The sequence below is a fragment of the Larus michahellis genome, chromosome Z, assembly GCF_964199755.1.
Source record: "Larus michahellis chromosome Z, bLarMic1.1, whole genome shotgun sequence".
In the NCBI taxonomy this organism is placed as follows: domain Eukaryota; kingdom Metazoa; phylum Chordata; class Aves; order Charadriiformes; family Laridae; genus Larus; species Larus michahellis.
In genome coordinates, this window is record NC_133930.1 from 70,557,558 (window position 1) to 70,578,496 (window position 20,939).

General features: G+C 42.2%; 3 protein-coding genes across 14 annotated transcripts in view; 1 reads left to right on the forward strand and 2 right to left on the reverse strand.

The window, feature by feature from the left end:
• Window positions 1-869: 869 nt before the first annotated feature.
• SMN2 (survival of motor neuron 2, centromeric) lies at window positions 870-6,411 on the reverse strand. 5 transcript variants are annotated; one of them, XM_074568824.1, is made up of 9 exons: window positions 6,296-6,411; window positions 6,140-6,211; window positions 5,927-6,052; window positions 5,454-5,654; window positions 4,926-5,069; window positions 3,811-3,882; window positions 3,184-3,294; window positions 2,196-2,281; window positions 870-1,462 (listed from the first exon to the last, which is right to left on the reverse strand). In XM_074568824.1, exons 1-8 carry the CDS (start codon window positions 6,332-6,334, stop codon window positions 2,225-2,227), a joined length of 822 nt encoding a protein of 273 aa, XP_074424925.1. In that variant the 5' UTR covers window positions 6,335-6,411; the 3' UTR covers window positions 870-1,462; window positions 2,196-2,224. The 5 variants fall into 5 exon arrangements, with proteins under 5 accessions (XP_074424925.1, XP_074424928.1, XP_074424927.1 ...); XM_074568827.1 differs by having other exon boundaries at window positions 870-1,458; window positions 5,481-5,654; window positions 6,296-6,396; XM_074568826.1 differs by having other exon boundaries at window positions 5,481-5,654; window positions 6,296-6,396.
• Window positions 6,412-7,331: 920 nt separating this feature from the next.
• On the reverse strand, window positions 7,332-13,359 carry SERF1B (small EDRK-rich factor 1B). The gene is made up of 3 exons (XM_074569069.1): window positions 13,238-13,359; window positions 8,379-8,487; window positions 7,332-7,844 (listed from the first exon to the last, which is right to left on the reverse strand). Exons 1-3 carry the CDS (start codon window positions 13,242-13,244, stop codon window positions 7,772-7,774), a joined length of 189 nt encoding a protein of 62 aa, XP_074425170.1. The 5' UTR covers window positions 13,245-13,359; the 3' UTR covers window positions 7,332-7,771.
• A 62-nt stretch (window positions 13,360-13,421) lies between these two features.
• The window catches only part of BDP1 (BDP1 general transcription factor IIIB subunit), a 53,559-nt gene continuing 46,041 nt past the window's right edge, over window positions 13,422-20,939 (forward strand). For all 8 annotated transcript variants that reach the window (XR_012584840.1, XR_012584841.1, XM_074569066.1 and 5 more), the window contains exons 1-5: window positions 13,422-13,996; window positions 18,033-18,585; window positions 19,227-19,330; window positions 20,334-20,393; window positions 20,755-20,898. Coding sequence is in view for 6 of the 8 variants with exons in the window: in XM_074569066.1 (XP_074425167.1) it covers window positions 13,848-13,996; window positions 18,033-18,585; window positions 19,227-19,330; window positions 20,334-20,393; window positions 20,755-20,898 (1,010 nt within the window). In the remaining 2 variants the exon portion in view is untranslated. The remainder of the gene's footprint in view (window positions 13,997-18,032; window positions 18,586-19,226; window positions 19,331-20,333; window positions 20,394-20,754; window positions 20,899-20,939) is intronic.

Genomic DNA, 20,939 nt, shown 5'->3' on the forward strand with positions numbered 1-20,939 from the left:
AAGGATCAAGGAACAGGAAACAGGATTAATGTAACTCTAAAAGCTTGACTTGCTTTGAAAATATGGTTATAGATTGTATCTAAGTGGTATCTTCCAAAGAAAAATGAAAAATTTCACTTAAAGCCTACTTAAAATAAATTATTTCTACTCAGTTGTTTTTCTTGCAATGAAATCAATTACATGAATCACTTCTGAAATAAAAGTTATAAAACCCTTTATGGTCAGGACCGCGCTAACGATAATACTGGATGCTAGATTCTACTAGTGTCAAAAACCAATAAAGGCCACTTTTTATAACATAACGCCAGATACTAACACAGGACTAGCTGACTGAAGCAGGTACAAGTTGTGCCTCTTTAGCAATGAAGAGTTGCTGAACAGCTGATTTAGCAGCTTTGCATCACTGCAAGCAAATTAATTTACTTCAGCTGGACAATTAAGGAAAAGGCTTCAAAGTGGCTTCGGGAAGTTAAGACTATGTCCTTCTCTTTTTGCTCAATTATTTGTGGGAAACTTGTGATTTTTCTGACACTCAACCACAGCAGGAAAAGGAACTAAATGCAGCAAAAATTCAGGCCCCTATTTGGCTAGTTTCCCTGAAAATAAACACACCGTCATTAAGTAAATTAGTCTAGTTTTGTGGCTGCAGTCTCTACCCTACATGAGTTAAAATTATAAGGGCTGAAATCTAAGTCCATACTTACCATTACCTTTCCCTACTCTGCATTTTCTAATTTGCTTTTAGTAATGGCACTCAGAAAAAGACCACACAGCACAACCTTCTGGCGTATTTCAGTCATTCATCCAACAGACAGATGTCTACAGAAGCTAAAAACACCCCAAAACAAACCACATTCCTAAATTCAAAGTTTGCAAAGTAGACCTTTATTAACAAGCATTTGAAACAAAAAACGAGCTTTCTTGTATCCAGCTGTTATATTCAGGATTCTTATCAGACCCATAAGGTATCTCTCTTAATATGGTGGTATACCCTTTTCCAGGCCATTGCCACCAGTGGCCACTGCAACATACACTGCTGCCACAGCTGACGCCTTAAAAAACATACTCTACGCGCTAGCTCTGGTGTTGTCATTCAGATAAAAAAGTCTGATGAATCCAAGAGGTGTTAAAATGAGAACGACATGAAATCTATCAATCACATGCGGTTAGAAGATTTAAATCTATCATGTGGTAAAAATACTTAAAGTTGTTTCAGGGAAGTAAAAAATATTTTATTGCTGCAGTGCTTTCTAAACACATTTGACTAGAGGTCTTAAAGAAACAGCTGATTTCAATGCACATGTAATTCCTAGTCTCAAGTTATTTGTTTACTTGTTACCAGGGGGAGCTCAGTGTTAAGGAAATGTTAAGATTAATTGCCTCGATAAAATTCTGATCTTCACCATCAACCATCAGTGCACAAGTGATATGCACCTCTCAGTGGGAAAGATTTGTTACCTGGCTTTAAAAAAGAAGCAAAAATTAGTACACAAGAGCTTTTTGTTTTTAAACAAACAAACAAACAAACAAGAATTACTCAAATGCACACAAATTACATGTTGTCACAGAAAATCAGAAAAAAAAGTGCTCATGAGCATACAGTTTTGTTCTATAAGGAACCCAATGATATACTGGAGAATTCTAAACAAAGGATTTCAAATAAAAGCACAGGCACTGAAGTAATGAAAAAAGAATTGATCAACAATATCAAACTGAAACGTCGATCGTGTCCTGAAAACAAAATCTAGCTGCACATCCTGCTATCCCATCTGTATAAAGCAGCAGTCGCTTCCAAAGATGTGTACATAGATGCAAAAACTGCATTTCACTTAAGAACCTTTTATTTTCAAAATAGCCCATAAAAAAATAAGGTAACTCTTCATAGTTCAAGTAAGCTGTGGTGTTAATCCTGATGTAGAGAGATGCTGTAGTTAAACCTCTCATCAGAGCAATAAAATACTTTCCTTCATTCTAACCAAGAAAATACTATTCCATGGCTGCTAAGCAAAGAAGGGATTTATACTGGCAGAAGTGGTTTTTGTAGAGAGCCATAAGAGCAGATGGAAGTCCCGAAGCTCACAGTTTTTTGCACAGAATTCAAAACTTGTTGAGAGCTTGTAAAATGAACCGTAGTTCCAAACAAATTTTGTCAAGCAACACTGTATCTTCATTTAGCACAAAATTACAATACTTACAATCCTTCAAAACAATGGTGGATATTCAGTTATTTTGTGTGTGTTTCTCTCTCCAGTGCTGCTTCCATTCGACTTTGTTTTAAACCCTAGAGGACACAATTTAGTAAAATCTTGTTTTTACTAACACAGACATAAAAGCTTCAGTCACATGACAAAAGCATTTTTTGACAATTATTTTTTTTTTTAGTGCTTTACAAATCAAGAATAGCTTTTAACTCTTTGGGGAAATCAGAATGGGCAGTTTCAAAAGGACAAAAGCCAAACTACATGTCTTCTTTATCATCAGTGGTTCTAAAGAATAATTTCACATATTTACTTATTGTTCAATTAGGAAGAAATTAAAGCAATCCACCGTTACGTATAATCTGCAGCAAGAAACTCCAAAATTAGTCTTTTGAAGATACCCTGTGGCACCAAAACCCCCTTTTCCAACTTCCAAAATGCAAAGACTTTAATTCCTCCTGTAATTTTCTTTCTTCATAAGTGTACAAAGGAAAATTGGAATCAATACTCCATGTAACAGATTTTTCACGACTATGCTGACAGCTCCTGCTGGACCTTCACCATCACCTGAAGCAATTACTGACAAATAGTAAAATGCCAAATCTGATCCTAAATGTGATACTACCACTCATACTCAAAGAAAGCACATAGAAGACTACCGAATAATAAACATAGTCAGATTTACTCCATCTGTCTACAAAGACAAAACTGGTTGTTTCAGAATGGCTATAAAAGTACGTAATGGGACTCCCCCAGTGGAACAAAGAATTAAACTAACATTGAGTATACATATATGCTGGCTCGTGTGACTCCTACTCAAGGACAGAAATACTTATAGAATATAAAATACCCTTAACTTTAGCTATCATAAATTAGAGTAAGAGATCTAAAAAGCAGCCCACCCTGTCTAACTTCTAGCTGAAAACAGCAGCAGCGACACAAAAGCAAAATTACAAAGACATTTCAAGACAAAAGAGGCACATACCAGGTAATACCCAGTGTGATAACCACTCATGTACCAGGCTATCAACATGCTCCCCAACGCTTCATCGTCCTCGGGAGAGTCTGGTCTCATAGGTGGTGGAGGAGGAATCAACTAAGAAATCACAAAGGAAATGTCTGTGTTTCAACAGGGTATATCTCAGGTTAGATAGCAACTAATTCTAAAAGATATAAAACTGAAAAATAGGAACGTATCCTCAATACATTCTCTGAAAGGAGTCAAATTTTCTGAGAACGAGTAATTTCCAAAAGCTGGGAGAAATAGTATTCCAGCAGCTTGACTGTACACAAAAACTTTCATTACAGGAAACTGTTTATCTGCATCAGGGAAATGCTCTTAATCAAATGTAAGGTGTAGTTTCTTCAAATAATTTTTCTCTTTGTATTCTTACCAACAGCTTCACTGTCACAAAAATGAGTGCAGACCAGACCTTGTGCATTAGATTCTTGTAATATTTCTAACTGAATGCATTATCAAATACCTGGAAAATACAGACTCTAACACAGAAACATGTTCTAAAAACACGGGTGGTGAGTACATTCAGATAGAAACCCTGAGATCACTAATACTCATCTCTGACGCTTTCTTCCTCACTCTTCTATCACTTACCGGTGGTCCTGTGGGGAAGGGTGGGGGCCAGCAAGACAAAAATGATGGAGGTGTCCTGAATTTTGATCCAGGCTACATTGAAAAAATTGAATAGTGCAAATTAAGAAGTTGTTTCAGGCATTACAATTTGATTTGAGAAAATTATTTGAAGCAATCCACAAGCCTCAAACTAAAGGCAACACATCCCAGCACTTTAATGAAACTGTAGTAACAACACACAGTAGTTATTTCTGTGGAGCATTCCATGACTAGAAAAGTAAAACTTACATTACACGTCACTGAGGTAAACAGTGCTGAAAGAGGGTTCTGATTAATACAAGTGCTTTAAAAAGTTTTTTTCTAAATACAAGTCAATGGTTGCACTCTTACATCAAGAAACATCTCTAATACTACCCACAGGCAAACAGATAATTTCCCTGCTCCTGTGCGGCTGGGGCACTTCCTAACTAAATTCCATTATGCTTGTGAATATCATTAAAATGAGCTTAGACACAAATCTGTTGATACTCAAGAAAAAAGATAAAAGAAAACCTTATAAAGAAATCTTCCACAAACAGTAATATTTAGAAAAAAACCACTGCATTCAACTGCACTATTATTTAGATTCCTACAGAACAGAAAAACTGCAAAGTGTATCAATATCCCAGCCCTCATAATTCAATAAAGAAGCTACAGCTGAGAGCTTCTATGACATCAGGACATCACTTTTGCTGCCTTCAATGTCCTATGCAGTGAAATGCACCAATTGGCTAAAAAAGTATAACCTTAAAACATCAACAGTGCTATCATTAACAGCACTATCACAGTCCAGGGAACAGCATCCCTCTTTTAAGTTAAAAGGCAATTGCAAAGCAAGTGTTAGCTAGGGAGAAGGCTTTCCTCACTAGACTGTAGCACTGCACAAGGCTGTGTCTGCTAAACTGTGGCCAGGAAAGTGTGGCCATATTATTAAAATTACATACCAACAGGTTCTAACATGCATATCCATATATATAAATTCTCAAAATGCTGTTATTTGCTTTCTAGACAATGATAAATACCATCCTATTGTCTCAGAATTTGAACACCAGGCTTAACAATCGTCTATGAATTATTTCAGATAAGGCCAAGCTTACCCTTCCCAGGCCTGGGGCTGCTGGTGGTGTGGGAAAATGTAGGTTTTGAGGGGAGCATCTTGCTTTTGTGCAATTGTTTTTGTTTCGAGATGACCGGGAAGATTTTTCGCTTTCATCTGTTGAATACGGAGTCTCATTTTCATTCTAGAAGACCAAGACATTTTTATAAAATGCAGTAAACAGGAGTTTATAGCAAACAATTTTAGTGTGATAAAGCCTGGAAAGTCCCATCCGCATCCTTCCCTCTCTCTAGCCCTCCCAGTCCTATTCAAGAAAGATCTTATAACCTTGCAATTTTATCTGCTCGCCATTTTAGCTATGTTATATTTCACTTGTGAATTTCTTGTTGTCCCCTCCCTTTACTCCATGCTAAGTTCAAGAAGTAACGGAATGCTTTCATATGTCTGTTCACAATGGAACTGTGTATCGATTCTCACTGTGAACACCACAGTGGTACCAGAAATACTGAAGAAGTTGACTCTCCCACTTTTTCTTTCCCCTTCAGAAGAACAAAAAAGTGTCCCTCACCTCCCCGGAATTCCCCATCCCATTTACTGTTTCATCGCTGGTTGGAGGAAGTAGATCAGACAGGTTCTGCTCCTCCTGATTTCCATATCCCGTGTAAGTAACAACACACGTGCCTGTCTTCTGGTTGATGGAGGCAATAGTTGCTAGGTACATATTACCATCCTCAGACCAAACAGCGTTACAGCTGTCACCAACCTTCCACTGTAACAGAGGCAAGAAGATATCTACACCAATGATCAGAGAGAAAGATGCTTTTTTCTACACTACTTTTTGTCCCAACCATGAGAAAGATGACTCACACCCAAAAAGTTTGTCCTTTGTAAGTAGCGAAATTGCTCAAATAAGGTTTATAACATTATTATCCCCCCTCTCCCAGAATGTTACTCTCAAGGTGATGGAAAAGCTACTTTTGAGTACGACAGAGAAGTACAACATGCAGTATGAGCATCACTAGCATTTGCAGGCGAGGAGACCTGTTTCAAAGGCACTGTGTTGCTCTTCTTTCTATTTCTGTTCTTTTTATTGTTTTTCCTCTTCATCCCCAGGCGCTGCTCCGCTTTGTCTGAAGGCTCCGAACACTCTCCATTCTTCAAAGCGTTCTGCGGGAGAAGAAAGGAGGAAAACAATAAAAGGCCATCCAGCATCCTCGGCCCAGGGTCCAGCCACGCCCGGGCCGCCCCCCTTACCTTGAAGGAGGCCACCGCCTTGTCGTACGCCTTGATGAGGGCCGTGTCGTCCCACACGTCCGAGTCGTCGCTCTGCGGAGGCCACAAACAGCTTTATCGCCGCTCCCGAGCCCCGCTCCCGCCGCCCCGACCCCACCCGCCCCCGTCGTCGCCCACCTGCCCGGTGCCCCGCCGGAAAAGCACCCGGTCCGCCATGGCCGAGGCTGGCCCCCGGCCCCGCGCGGCCGCCGGCTGCGCAGGCGTCGTGTCGTCAGTTCCGGCGCGCAGCAGCCCCGCCCCTCCGTCGGTAGCGGCGGGCCCCGGCCCCAGCGCTTCCGTCGGGCTGGCGGGACGGGATTGGCGGTCCCGTGGGGCTCGTCCCGTCCGCCGTGCTGGGTGCCCTCCGGTAGGCGCCGCGCAGCAAGCTAGGGAAGCGCCCGACTTCAGATTGGACGGCGCGGGTCAGTCAGGCCGCGCTGGGCCTCCCTCAGGGTTTGGCTGTGGAAACGCCCCGGGCTCACAGCGTGAAACGCACAGCGAGAAGCCCGGCAGAGAGCGGGAACTGAGACCCAGACAGCTGACAGCAAGCAAAAAAAAAAATCTGCTTCGTTTCTCACCACCTGCGGGTATTGCATTGCAAAAACGAGCCACGTTTTCCTTCAAACTCTCCTCAGGCTGTGCCAAGGGCCTGCTAACAATAACTGCAGTTAACTGTAACAGTAACTGTATAACCCTTAGAGCTTTTATACAAGCAGAGGCTTCAAAGTTCTCTTCTTCCAGTTTCACCTCAATCAATATTCAACCCACTCAAGCACATCTGTACCACATCTGTAGAGCGAGGGTTGTGTTTTCTCACACCAAGTTTTATTCTTGAGGCTAGTTTAAGCATCGATTTTAAATCATGTGAGTGACACAGCAATTTCAAACTCTGCATACGCTTGCAGCTCAGTAACTTCAAGCCTGCATCTTCTCTAAAGCTAGTGTCTACTAGATTCACAGTCAGTTACAGACACCAATGAAGTCTGCAGCTCCACAGGCATCTTCTATAGTGCAGACTTACCACTGCATATTATATTGCTTCTAATATGCATTTCTCATATTACAAAATTAACTTATATTGTACTTGCATACTTACATTGCATTTCTCCACAATTATGTTCTTGGCAACTTCTTAGAAATCAATCAATTCATTATCAAGCATAACCACTTCAGATTAGACAGTATTGCATGCAACATTTTATTGTAAAAAATAATTTCAGATTTACAGTTCAGACCTCTGTAAGGTTAAGCACATTTTACAACGTGTTCCATTCTGCATGAAGCTGTACTTCAAGAATTAGGACAAGAAAATCTGGTCTAACTGTAGATTCAGAAATTCATTGTTACTGGAACCATTAAGTGAAACCAACAAATGCAGCAAAAGTTACAGTAAAACTATTGCTTGGTACTTTTATTCACATGCATGCAGAACAGTGTAGTCAGTTTTGAAATAGCACTCCAGACAACTAAGCCTATGCTAACCAGAAAAGACTAAACTAATTGCACAACTCTGCAAGGTAGACATTTAATTGTTTAACGGCCGGACACTTTTATGAATGATCTTCTAGGCCCTTTTGCTTCATTGGTGCACTCTATCTTCTCCATATAGGCAGCTCATTTTGCTCCTGCCTGCATAGATTTCCTTTCATTAGCCGCTTTTTGTTTTTGCTGCATGATTTCAGAGTCTCTGTGAAGAAAAAAAAGTTGGATTTAAGATACGGACTCACTGTTTTTCTAAGCAGTCTTTTCCAGCTTGTTTTTGCCCTTTAGCAACCCCCATTTCAAGAAGGGAAAAAGATTAGTACAAAACTTCGCAGTTATCCATGAACACACTGCTTCTATTATCCTGTTTTTTTCAGTACCATACCCCATGATGTAGACAAGTTACGCGATTAGTAGACCTTATGTAATTCTGTTAGTTTTATAAGTAAAGGACAACAATGGATCAAACATCTTGAAGAAAGTATTACACAATCTTTCCCTGTTCCTACCAGGCAAAAAGCTGATCAAAAGAAATAGAAGCTTTACAAGTCTTAACAAAAATAGAGCTGTTTAACAGCACAAAGAGTAAAACCTACATCCACCATTTATGCTCTGGCAAGTGAATGGACCATGAATCAAGGCAAAGTACTTAAATGCTGTTTCAGCTGAGATACCAGATTCTTTCTGACCCACTTTCCCCTCCTGTTTTGTCCAATCATTTCACTCAACTAGATCTTACCTCTGTTTTCTCTGAGAAGCAGACAAGCTATCCTCTTTCCTTTTCCCTTTGTGGATTTCCTGAGTCTTCTTCAGGTTCTTCTGGCGGGCAAGCTCACGTTGGTTCCCACCTGTAAGATAATATACAGTTTATACAGACAGGTACTACCACTTTTTACACACAGTTTACCTGGGTAGAAATCTATTATAAAGGTGGTAAGGTTTGGCTCAATCTATAGGGTTCATATGGCAGTATTTTCCACCACAGTCTTCCCCTCCAGTGCACAATAGGAGGCTTGAAAACCTGTTAGTTCTCACATTTACATTTCTACAGGTCACTACCAAGAGATCCCCAAAATCCATTCCAACATTCCTTTCAGAAACGTAATGCAGTTTCCCATAAAGACTGAAGGGAGACCATCCCATCAATATCCCGAGCAAAACAACAACAGTAACTCATCCAAAGAGCAGCCATCCTGTCTATCTCAAACAGATTCCAGCATCCCATATAGCTTGCAAATTAATTTTAGACTGAAAGCACAGCATTAAAATGAGGGCAGCCTAAAAGAGTTTATAAACTTCCTCAAACTCTTCCCAAGGGCCTCTAAGAAATCAAAAAGCAAATGGCTGTTTGGAATCCAGAAACATCCACCTGCTTTCAGTCTGTACTGCTGTCACACAAAGTCACTGATGGATTTCATCACATCCCACGGTTAAGCACCATAAACTTTCTAAGTCTTGCTCATACTTAGTTATGGCCCATATATGTATTTGTAGGAAGAATACACTTCTGCAGATATCACTAAGAAGATGACTAGTATAGTTAATACATGAACTTTGGCTTTACTTCTTACTGGATAAAGTCTCCAAATCTACTTAACACAGGATTCATAACGTGTTATTGAGCAATCATATCCCAGAAGCTCAGCTACTGCTATCAAATGCTAAAGTTGCCTTACTCTGGGAACCATGAAAGCAGAGATGAACACATAATACCCAAGCAACTACATGTAGGTTTAATTCATTTTTGCTCCAAGGGAGCTGACATGTATGCAGTATGAGGCTAAGGCAGCTATGGAGCTTCATCCCAAGATTTTGTTTACCTACCAGGTACCACAGACCCCCTTGCAAAAGAAGTGGGGCTGACAAAGCTGAAGTTAACACACAACCAAAACTCCAGTTCCTCATCAAGACAGCTTGTTCAGAATAAAGCGACTCATCACATTCCCAAAATAAGTGCATGCACATGTCCCTGCACAGAGTGGACAACCGTAATGCTGTCCATATGCAAGAGTATTTTCATGCTATTGAAGGAATTACCAAACAAGCATTCAGGAAGGTTCCTTCTATGCACTGTTACAGGCTTCTGTTCATAGCATTCTTTCCTGTGCATGATTTTTAGATTTCACCGTAAACCAACATCTGTATTTTTCAGTCTTCCTCTTCAATCTTCCTCATTATATGAGTTTCTTTATGTAGGTGTTCCCTTAACTTCTCAGTAAGCGCACAGTTACAGTTGTTCTACTTACTTTGCTTGTGATGGACTGTTGATATATTCAGTTAATTACACTCAAATGCTATTAAAGAGGTGACCTCAAAAGATTTTTACTTGAAATCAAGCACAACAGTTAAGCATGGCCTTAGCAAGTGCTTAGTCTAACTTCAAACAAAAGTGAGAACAGTAACATTAAATATAAAGACAAAACCACATCACTGTTGCCAGTATAGAGGACACCTCTCCCCAGGACTACCAATCCCCTGAACTGATGGCAAGTCAGGCATGCAATCTTTTTGATCAGACAATATTCCTGAGGGCATGACATCAAAACCTGCACAACGCAATTGCTGCTCAGAGCAGATGCAACACTCCATCTAAATACCCAGTGTCTTCTAGGGAACGGCCGCAGCCATCACACACACAAACTCTTCTCCATTAGTTGACAATCATTGCTTAGTATCCACCTCCTTACGGCAGTTCTAGTCTGCTCTAACCTGTCAGAGCTGGTTCAGTTGCTTGGTATTTCTTCTTGCCCTGCTTCTTTTGGTCTCAAAGTGTTCCAGATAAGCTAGGCATAATCACTTGTGCTGTTAAACAAACATGATCCCATTCTTCTATGATGAAAAATTAAAGCTCCATCTCGCCGTAATCTCTGTTGTGCCTCTTTTCAGTCTCTCTCCAGTCTTAAAACTACCTATGCCATCTTCCAATCTTGAAGACAGAGATCTAGCCAATCTTCAGGTGCCTGTAATTTCAGGCAGAAATGGAAGCAGTTTAGGACTAGGTATCTGCCATGTCAACAAGTAGACAAGAGCAACCCTGCAGAAGCAGGGTTCTGTGCATTCTTCATACCAGTATGTGTACTGTCTGGCAAGAGGTGCCAAAAGCCCAAATGAAAACATCGCATTATGACTGCTATTTCCCAAGGGATGCTTCTGCCTTGGAAGATACACTTCATCTGTGACACAACATCAAGTACTACCTTTTAAAAAAGCTAAGAGAACTCCTGCTCCATCCTTCTCACCCACATTCATTGAGATCCTGTCCCCAAAGTCCACGTAGAAGAAGGGCTACTTTTTTCAGAAACTGAAGTAAAACAGCTATCTATCTCTGGCTGTACTGGTGTTGATTAGAACCTGATGACTCATGAGCAGATGATACATTCCAGGCTATAAACAGTTCTTGAGTTTTGTGGTGCTCAGGAGGCATGGAATGTGGTATGAACAAGCTAGCAGCAACGAAACAACTCTTCTGTGGTGCTTAAAGAAATGAAGTATCTTCTTTTATCACAAAGAAAAAGAGGCAAGAAGTCAAAACACACTGCTCTAGTCAGAATTCACGTAACAGTTATCCTCCACCCTTCGACCCGGTGCAGTTCCTTCCTTTCCAAGCAAACATTGTGCAGGGTGTCTGCAGTGTTATTCTGTACACATGGTAAGACTGTAAATTTAAGAACGAAACTGAATGGCATCACTGCAAAAGCTTGGCTGACACTTCTACACAGCAAAGCAGAGCAGGTAGAAAAGTAACACAATACAGTATGCACACAAGGCATACGGAGCCAAACAACTATTTGAAAAGAAACCTACTTGTACCTGCTCCCAAGTAAACATTGTTTAGGACTGTTTGGCCTTGATACTTCACCTACGATGCAGAATGAGTATCCCTAGTTCCAAGGGAGACGGTGCTGCTTTCTACCTTCTGTAACATCAACCTAAATCTTCCATGAAGTGTGGTCCAATCCTGACAGAAGACAATTGAGCTTCCTGTAATGTGAAATTCAAGCATGAACAGCCACATAAAGGCCAGTACACCCTTCCTGCTTATACCTATGCTTGAACATCCCCATCCTTGCCTGCCTCTGCAAGACAGATGCCTTAGTTCCACCTGTCCCTGCTCTTCGAACTCCAAGATCCAGCTATTCTTGAAGAGAAAGATAAGCAGAAGACCTCTGAATAGCATTGGAACAAGTGGTAATCATCTATAGAGTAAGAAGGTCAAAGAAAATGGCAGTAAATATTGGCTACTGAGGTCATCATCCCTGGAGTTCTTTCTGAGCAGTAAAGGATATAATCACATGTCAGAACTTAAAGCAGTAAAGGGCCTGCCAAGTGCCACCAAAAATAGAAAGCAAAAGTAAACACAGCCGTTCTATGCAAGAACAAAGCAATAATGGAAAACAAGCAATAAAACCCCACTCCAATTCAGCTAGTCACCACCATCTTCACAAATCTATTCAGTTTTCAGGTACCCTGAAATTAGGCAGTACAACAGGTACCATGGATTTATGAACTCAGAAGCAGAGTAAGTAGTTGCTGATAAGCAATCCATTCTTGCTCTATTTTACTATATGTCCATTTGAAACCACAGGCTCTAGAGTCCAGGTCTGATTGATAACGAAACACTGAACTCTGGAAACATGTACTAAAGCAAAGACTAGACTGTATGGTTGAACACCACAACTTCCATACCTCTAGTATTTCAAATACTGTATTAAACTACGTCATCCTGAAATGAAATGTTATGATTCTGCTATGCTCGGGTGTGGGATGCTGTACCTCTTTTTAACCTTAAGCTATGTTTATTTTAGCATCATGCAGAACAGGGGAAAAAAGTCAACAAAAGCCATAAACCTTGCTCACATTCAAGGTCTGATCTGTGCACAAACTGTTTACGATGCAGGTTTTCATCTGCTCTTCCAGCAGTACAGTGGCTTTGAAGGTATGTACTTTTAAGTGTGAATGTAAAAGCACCTCTGTTAAACAGAGTTAGTTTCTGTATTGCCAAGCATAATATGCAGAAGCCAAACCAGCAATCCCACCAGGGTTAGGTGAGCCAGAGTGTTATAGGTTTGGTTCACGTTTTTCTGCCATTTTAGAGTAGATCTACCAGCGTTACTCCTAAATAAGGTGATGGTTAGCAAGTCCTGCTGCCCTTTCCTACGACTGCCTTAACCACCACCATAACTTAAGCAAGACAGCATTAAGCATTCGTCAGGGATATGAGCCCTTTATTTGCACGCTGGACGACAGCGAGGGCTGAAACTGAGAGAGTTACTGCTGTTCCAGCAGATCACCATCTTCCTTCCCCCGCTCCGGCCCAGCTGCGCCAGGGGACGGGGATGTTGCCGCTCCAAGCCCAAGACGGCGGCGGCAGGTCTCAGCCCCAGCGGCCCACGCACCCGCCGAGGGACTACGCCAAGTCCACAAGGACCGAGACCCGACAGCGGCACCACAGCGCGGCCGACCCCCGCCCCCGGACCGGCCGCCGGGCTGCCCGCCCAGGCCGCACTTGCCCGGAGCCGAACGGCCTAAGGCCCACCGCCCGCTCCGCTCCCCGGCGGCGTCCCGGCGCAGCCCCCCCTGAGGCCCACCGGCACTCACGGGTCATGGCGAGTCTCTCGGGCCGCGCACCGCCGCTGCCGCCACCCACCACACCCCAACGGCTCCCAGAACCTTCCACCCGCGCCGCCCGCCGGCGGCGCCCCTTATAAAGTCTCACCGCCCCCTGACGTCACTGCGGCACACGGCCCGCACACCTGCGCCAATCAGCGGGCTGCGTGGCTGGGGGGCGGGGCCAGTGGCCTCTGAGGGGCGGGGCGGCGGAGTCCGCTCCGCGCGCCCGCGTGAGGCGGCATGGCTGGGGGTCAGCAGCCACGCAGAAAAATAAATCGCTAAGAAGAGTTAAGAAAAAAACCCTCAACAAACAAAAACCAAAGCCCAATTCGCTTTGCTGCTTTCTTCCGGCTTCACGCCCTGACGCCACACGCGCGCTCCCTCCGTCAGAGGAAGCCTTATTTTTAACACTGCGCCTCGCCCCGCCTCTTCCTGCCGCCGCGCGCTGATGACGTTACGGACGGGGGGAGGCTTCCACCGGGTGTCATGCCGTGAGGCGGCCTCGCTCGCGGCGTTACCGGGCCGCGCGCGCCGCTGACGCTGAGCTCGCGGGCGGGCGAGCGGTCGCGTGCTTCTGCCCCAGCGAGCTGCCGGCGCTATGTTCCGCCGGGCCCGCCTCAACGTGCGGCCTAATGTGCGGCCTGGCGGCAGGGCCGGTGGCGCGGCGGACCCAGAGCCTCAGGGCTCGGGCTCCCCGGCGGCTGCCGGAGCAGAGGCGGCGGCGGCCGAGTCCCCGCGGTCCGAGAGGTGAGTCCCAGTAGGGCCCCGCGGTAGCCCAGGGTGTGGGAAGGGACGGGTGGGCCGTGCCGCCGGGCTCCCCCAGCGGGGTCTTTGCCGGGCGGCGGCCGCTGCCCCTGCCAGGCCGTGGATCCCTGGGAGTGGGACAGGCGTAGGGACCTGTCCCCGCCGCCCTTGGGAAGCCCCCGGGGACGTAGTGGCGGCAAGTCCCAAGTCCCCAAGTAATGCTTGTTGTCACGGCCTGTCACCTCCTGGCTGTTCCTGCTGTGGTTTGGAGTCGTCTCAACTTGGAGACCTCCTGAAATTGCGGCCTGCGCTGCCCTCTGGTCCGTGCCTTGTGGCAGCTTTCCGTGTGACGGTCGGACAACGACGCCTGGGTGCTTGACGCATTTGCAGTCTAAGCAAAACCTGCATTTCTTTACTGCGGTTGCACTGCAGGTGCTTGAAATAATACATAAGGGAAGACTGCAAAGGAGGGGCCTAGTGTGGTCCCATACTCAGATTTTTTGGCACCGCAGCAGCAGGGAGCTCCAGTTTGCTGTGTATGGCAAAAATTCTTTGCACTCTGCAACTGAAGGACTTTGATTTTACATTCTTACAGTGCTTCCTGTTTTCTATTCACTTCTTCATGTATTATCAAGGGAGAACTTTCTGGCATTTTCCTTTTTGATGGATTGATTTTTTAATTGCAGTGGAAGCGCACAGTAAGGTTGGTCCTAGGACCAGTCCTTCAGGGCCTCCGTGTTGTAGGTTGATCCCGGCTGGCCACAAAGCCCCGTACACCTGCTTGCTTGCTCTCCCTGGGTTGGATGGGCAAAGAATCGAAGGGCAAAAGTGCAAAAGCTTGTGGGTTGAGATAAAGACAGTTTAATAGATAAAGCAAAAGCTATACATGCAAGTAAAGCAAAATCGTGAATTCATTCACTACTTCCCATCGGCAGGCAGGCGTTCAGCCATCTCCAGGAAAGCGGGGCTTCATGCATGTAGTAGTTACTTGGGAAGACAAACGCCATCACTGTGAATGTCCTCCTTTCTTTCTTCTTCCCCCAGCTTTTATTGCTGAGCATGACACCAGGTGCTATAGAATATCCCTTTGGTCACTTGGGGTCAGCTGTCCCAGCTGTGTCCCTTCCCAGCTTCTTCTGCACCCCCAGCCTCCTTGCTGACAGGGCAGCATGAGAAAAGGCTTTGATGCTGTGTGAGTGCTGCTCAGCCATAGCTGAAACATGAGTGTGCTGTCAGCACTGTTTTGGTCACAGATCTGAAACATCGCACCATATGAGCTACTGTGAAGAAAATTAACTCTATCCCTGCCAAAAGCAGTACAGACCAGTTTTTCAGGACATTTCCTCAGTCTGGAATTGTTCTTCAGAACAACTTTTCAGTTCTTTTAACTGTTTGGTTCTGCATCTTCCATGAATACTTCTATTCTTTTAGCTGAAGCTTTTTCTTTATGATATAAGGACTAGAAATTCAGGTGTCAGACTAGTTCGCATGGTATGTCTTTAGTAAATCTGTGCTGCCTTTTATTCAACTTGTGTCTTACATCTTTTGTACCTGTTTTGCATTGTGCTGTAAGGATGTTTTTTCTTTCAAATTTTATTTATAAAATTTATGTGTTACAGAGATCAGGTTACTGGTTCTTTTGTTATCCAATACTTTTTTCTTAAATGATGATATAGTTGCTGTTTTTCAATTATGTGGTACTGTTGCTGACTCAAGATTTTTTAAAGATTTTTGTGTTTGTAATTTACTGGGTGCTTCAGCGTAATCTAATGGTGAGTTTCAAAACTAGACACCAATGTCATCTGAAAGGGAGAATATTCTAAGGGTGGCTTCATGTGGCTTGAAAAATAAACCCTTACAATGTAAGTAACAGGCTCATCAAATGTTTTCCTCAATAAATGTGGAAAATATCCAAGTGTACAAATCCACAAAACCACATCCTGCTGTTTTAAAGAAAAAGTAGAGTACTTTTAAGAAAAATAAAGCTTGTTTGTGATGGAAGTTGTTCATGTTGAATGAGGTCTACAAGCCTCTTCCATTTGCCACTGCAGTGAAATGTGTGAGACGTGGAGAAGTGCAGATTTGCTTGGAAAATGATGCATTTATTAGAAGAGACACATGGACCACTGCAGTTCTGTGGTGGGTTCCACAGCTCAGCTGGAGGGAGAAGGTAGTATTCAACATAAAACTTCTGGGAGACTCTCAGGGGACTTTTAGTCCTGGGACCAAGTAGAAAAGGCACAGGTGAGAGCTCCTTCCTTCTTGCCCAATTTGGTCAACCTGAATTCCACTGAATAGCTAGTTTTTAAAGTTTTTAGTTGCTTTTGAAGGTGTATAAGCATAAAATAAGAGAGAGCAGGCCCAGGGATTTATTGCAGTGTAGGCAGTACTAGCATCTTGGAGAGCTGTCTCACTAGATGATGCATTTTAAAGATTGGCCACCTGGATGTCTCTGGACATTCATGAAGAGTGGATTGGGGGAGGTCAGACAATTTGATTTCCTGAGCGCAGTAATTGGTGACATACAGCACAATGTGTTCATTTTGTGGTCTGCAAGAAAAGTAAAGGCAAATGTGAGAATGTCTTGCATGTTTTATCCCTCCAACCTAAAGGCATTCCTTCATAGCTGCTCAAACCTGTATATGTGGTGTCAATTCCTCTCCTTTGTTTTGTTTTCTAAGTGCTAAATCGTTGATTTGTTTTGTTGATGTTTTGTTGATTATCAGGGAAGTGAAAATTCTCTGAGCATAAGACTTTTTTTTTTAAAAAAATACAGTTTCTGCTAAATTATATTTAATTATTCATAAATCTGGTGTGGCTCTGATTTAAAAACTCCACAAAACACAGGTGGCATGGGCAAGATGAATGACGAATTGCTTTCCACTGTCTCTTGCTATACAAAAACCAGAGGATGTTGAATGGAACTTGCAAGTATCTAATTCAAAACACACAGACAGGCATCATGTATTAAGGCTGCTGAACTCCTTGCTGAGGAGTATGTATGTATATGAACTCACAGTGTGGGACAAATTGATTCAGAAAAGTCTGTGAGACTATTAAATAACAAAACATCATCTGTAGCATTTGCCTGAGTCACAGATAGTAGCTGGAGAGGATTTGGAAAAGTTTCATTGTATGTTTCTGCTTTTCTTGTATTGTTTCAAAGGCATTTGTTTCTGACTGATTTTGAAGATGGCTAAGTGAACCATGGGTGTGGTTGTCTTTATGTACAGAAACAAGGCATAGTTCCAATGTAAAATAAAAAAACCTCTTTATGACTCACTCGTAATTCTGCTGCAGTCTTACTATGAGCAACATCCAAGGAGCCAAATACTGCAGGAGTCTGCAGATTTAGGATGATCATAATGGTTGGCAATTTTGCTTGCACTTTGAAAATTATTTCTGTGTAATGGATGGAAAAAATACGTAAATAGAAAGCTTTCCAAGGAAGCTAAAAGTTGTTGCTTCTAAAAGGCTACTTCTGATGTAAGCGTGAGCAGTAGAAAAACAGCAGCCCATTTCACTGCTGAGTTTTTTTTTTTAATTCACAGTTTACATATCATCTATTTGCAAACGTGCAAGAGGAATGTTCAAATTGGTTGTAATAAAAATCATCAAACTACTAGTTGCATATAGCTTTATTAAAATGCTTTTAATATATCACCTATGTTATGTGGGTTATTTTTTATAAAGATTTATTGTATCATCATGGTTGGTATTCTCAGCTGAAAGTACAGAGCCTTCGACAAAAGCAGGGTGGTGGGGAAGGAACATGTGAGGTAAGCATTATTGGTCAACTAGCTTGTAGCAGTAAAATAATAGTAATTAATATTAGAAAATAATATACCAGTTCTTATAGCTGTTTAGTTTATGAGGAAATACCAGCTGCAGGTTGGTTCTAGCGTGGCTTCTTGTATATAACTGTATTTTTCTGTAGCACTACAAGTATATTGATTGGTGCATAAATGTACCAAAAGTAAGTAAGAGTCACAAATCTGTCACTGTGAAGTATTTCAGTATGACCTTTTAAATTTTCCAGCGATGACAAGACCGACAGCTCAAATGATGCTGGAGAAGCTAGTAAACCTGCAGAGATGCCTACACAGAGAAGAAAACGGATTTCCACCATTCCCAATCTTGTCAAACCCAGAGCTGGACCTTCATCTGCTCAGCATTGTGTATCAAAACCGCAAAGGCGAGCATCCCAGGCTCCTGATGGCAGTGCTTCACTTCAGAAGGATTCCTCTCCGTCAGAAAAGAGTAACGTTGAAAGCTCTTTAAAGTCTCCCATGCTGCCTGAAAAGAAAACACCTGTGCCACAAGTGCCACAGTTTTCCCCACTGAAAAAGTCAGTGAACAAAGAGCAAACTGTAGGTGTAGCTGCTCAAAAAAACGATGATACCTTGCAGAAGAATGTACCCTCCCCACTCAAGGAGAGACCAACACAGGGAAGATCAGGAACACAGGAGGAAAAGTTGCCTAAAAAACCTGCTCCCATAAAAGAGAAACGAACCTGTTCTGACCGTGAAAGGATACTCAAAGCTCGGAAATTAAGAGAAATGCTTAAAGAAGAGCTGAAGAAAGAGCGGATGGTAGGCCTGTGTTGAGCAGTGCTAATCTGTGAAGGGCAAAGACATGTGATTCACCTAACATACATTATCTCTTTGCAGTGGTGTTTTCTGATGATCATCAGCCGCTTACTGCTGGTAGTCTGTGTGTATGGGTTTAGCCTGTTTATAAGCAGTAGTAGCACTGTGTGTTCCCTCATAATACAGATTTCATGAGAAATTGTCTGTCTTTTCATTTGATTAGACCCACAAGCCTTTTTGACATGAGACCTGCTATTATATTATAGTCAACATTTCAATTTGAAAAGTTCCGCATTTCATAATACAATGGGGAAGCTTGCTGTAAAAAGCTTAGGATTTTGTGTTTCATATATCTTGTCAACTTGATTGTTGACTGAGTTCTCTGATTTTGAATAACTTTTCACTTTTACTTGTGCCAAGTATTGAATTTCTCTGAGAGGGTAGTCACTTAACGGTCTGTGGTGTCCTCTCTGACAAAAGAACACTTCTAAGATAAACTTACTTCAGTTGTTGGGGGCAGGGGATGGAAACAACAAAACTCCCCAAATGGGGCACTTCATAAACAAAGCAGAATATTAATTTGTGAAATATAAAGTACTTTCAGGGTGAATTTAAGGGGTTTATTTCTTTTTATATGGAAACAGTTGAAACACAGACCTCCAATAATTGAAGGGCGTTCTCCACCAGATCGTTCTAAAATGACCATGAGAGACTTGATATACTATCTGCCAGAAAACAATCCTATGAAGTAAGTATGACTCTTTTTCTCTCTCCTGACATTAAATTATTTTTCTACCAGTTTAATAATTGTGAAAATGAGAATGCTTAGATCTGGTGTAGTAGCACAGATGCAGTATTGTTGCAATGGTAACAAAAGCTTCTAGACATTTTCACATCTACTCAGTCTTCATACAGAAATGAGAATGGAGATTAGTGTGGTTGTTGAAATCAGAAACATGACCCTGTCCCCAGCATTGATTTATCTTTACTAATGCAGAATAATAGAAAATATTTTTCTTTTTTTTTTTTTAAACTAGCTCCTGTTAAATTTTTCGTTATGACTGCCTGCCAAATCTGGTGGACTGCAGGAAGCTAAGCATTTCTCCTTCCTGGGTACTGAAGTGCAAAATGCACTGCAAGACCCAGGACGTCTGTCCACTGCAGCTGGGTGCATGTAGTTGCTACTATTGCCTTTACAGATTTCACCAGTAGTGAGTCTGAGTGAGCATCCCAGATATGTACATACACAGGGAACACTAACGCAGCTGGCTGTACAGGCCAGCAGCCTTTTTTCTGCAAATACCAAAACCAATCACATAAACAAAAGTACAGCTATCCAAGTCCTGTTCTTCCTCTCAGTAGCAGATGAGTTTTCTTTCATTGTCTGTTCTCACCTCTTTGTTAATGTTTGTTTGCTTGTGTGTTTTATCTGTCACTTTCCCTGTTACTTGTTTTACACTGAACAGTCCTTAAGCAGGTAACAAACCAGATGCTCTAATATTCCCTGTACCCTGACAACTGATTACTGCTTGAAATATCTTTTTTTTGTCCTTGCTTATACAAAAAAAAAGAAGGCAAAATTCATTAAGCAGTGCTGGTTATCAGTTAGACTCAAGTCTAGATGTGGTACAAAGAATTGAAAAAAACCTTTCTGGTTTTTTTTTTGTCCTATATCTAAAAAGCAGGTTTTATGTAATGAAGAAGAAATTTTTCTGTACAAACGTTAATCTCTAGCTTTCTATAAATTCTAGGTCTTCATTGGCAGAAGAAAAGAGAACAGAAAAAAATTCTGCACTGGGTCAAATGAAAGAGTAAGTGTTGGTGAGGGGAGTACTTATAATGAAAAAGTTTTCTGATGTTGGTAGAAACCATGTTTGTGTGGTAATACTAACAGTGTAGGTCTCTTACTGTTTCAATATTACAGCCCTTATAATGAATTGTAGTTTGGGAGAGGAACGTGGTTAAAGAGCACTTTGTTTTCAATATTATATTTTTGGATTTGTCCATTTTACAATAGAATGAAAAGCAGATTCCAGAGTTTAGGTATTGAGTAACTTGCTGGTGGGTTGCATTGCTGAGTTGTTCATTAAGTTGTTGAATGTCTGGCATACAGAGCAGCAATTCAAAACACTAACAAAAGTAATATTTTTCCTTGGTGTCTTAAAATTGTAGACAAGAAGAAAAAAGTAGTCCTGATCCTGAAGAGGAAGACGAGGAGGAAGAAGCAGAGAACGGGGAGGAGAGTCAGGATGGTCCACTTCTAGTTCCTCGTGTGAAAGTAGCAGAAGATGGTTCAATTATTCTGGATGAAGAAAGGTAACAAATTCTGTGCCTGGCTCATGGACAATGTATACTAC

Excerpts from the sequence above, each read along its gene's own strand:
- SMN2 (XM_074568823.1), bottom strand. The coding sequence starts at position 6,334 with ATGGCGGACCGGGTGCTTTTCCGGCGGGGCACCGGGCAG. Across the intron at positions 6,053-6,139 it reads AGGCGGTGGCCTCCTTCAAG|AACGCTTTGAAGAATGGAGA; the intron begins GTAAGGGGGGCG and ends CTTCTCCCGCAG. Across the intron at positions 3,883-4,925 it reads CAGCCCCAGGCCTGGGAAGG|CCTGGATCAAAATTCAGGAC; the intron begins GTAAGCTTGGCC and ends TTTTCAATGTAG.
- SERF1B (XM_074569069.1), bottom strand. Across the intron at positions 7,845-8,378 it reads GCTTCTCAGAGAAAACAGAG|AGACTCTGAAATCATGCAGC; the intron begins GTAAGATCTAGT and ends TTTTCTTCACAG.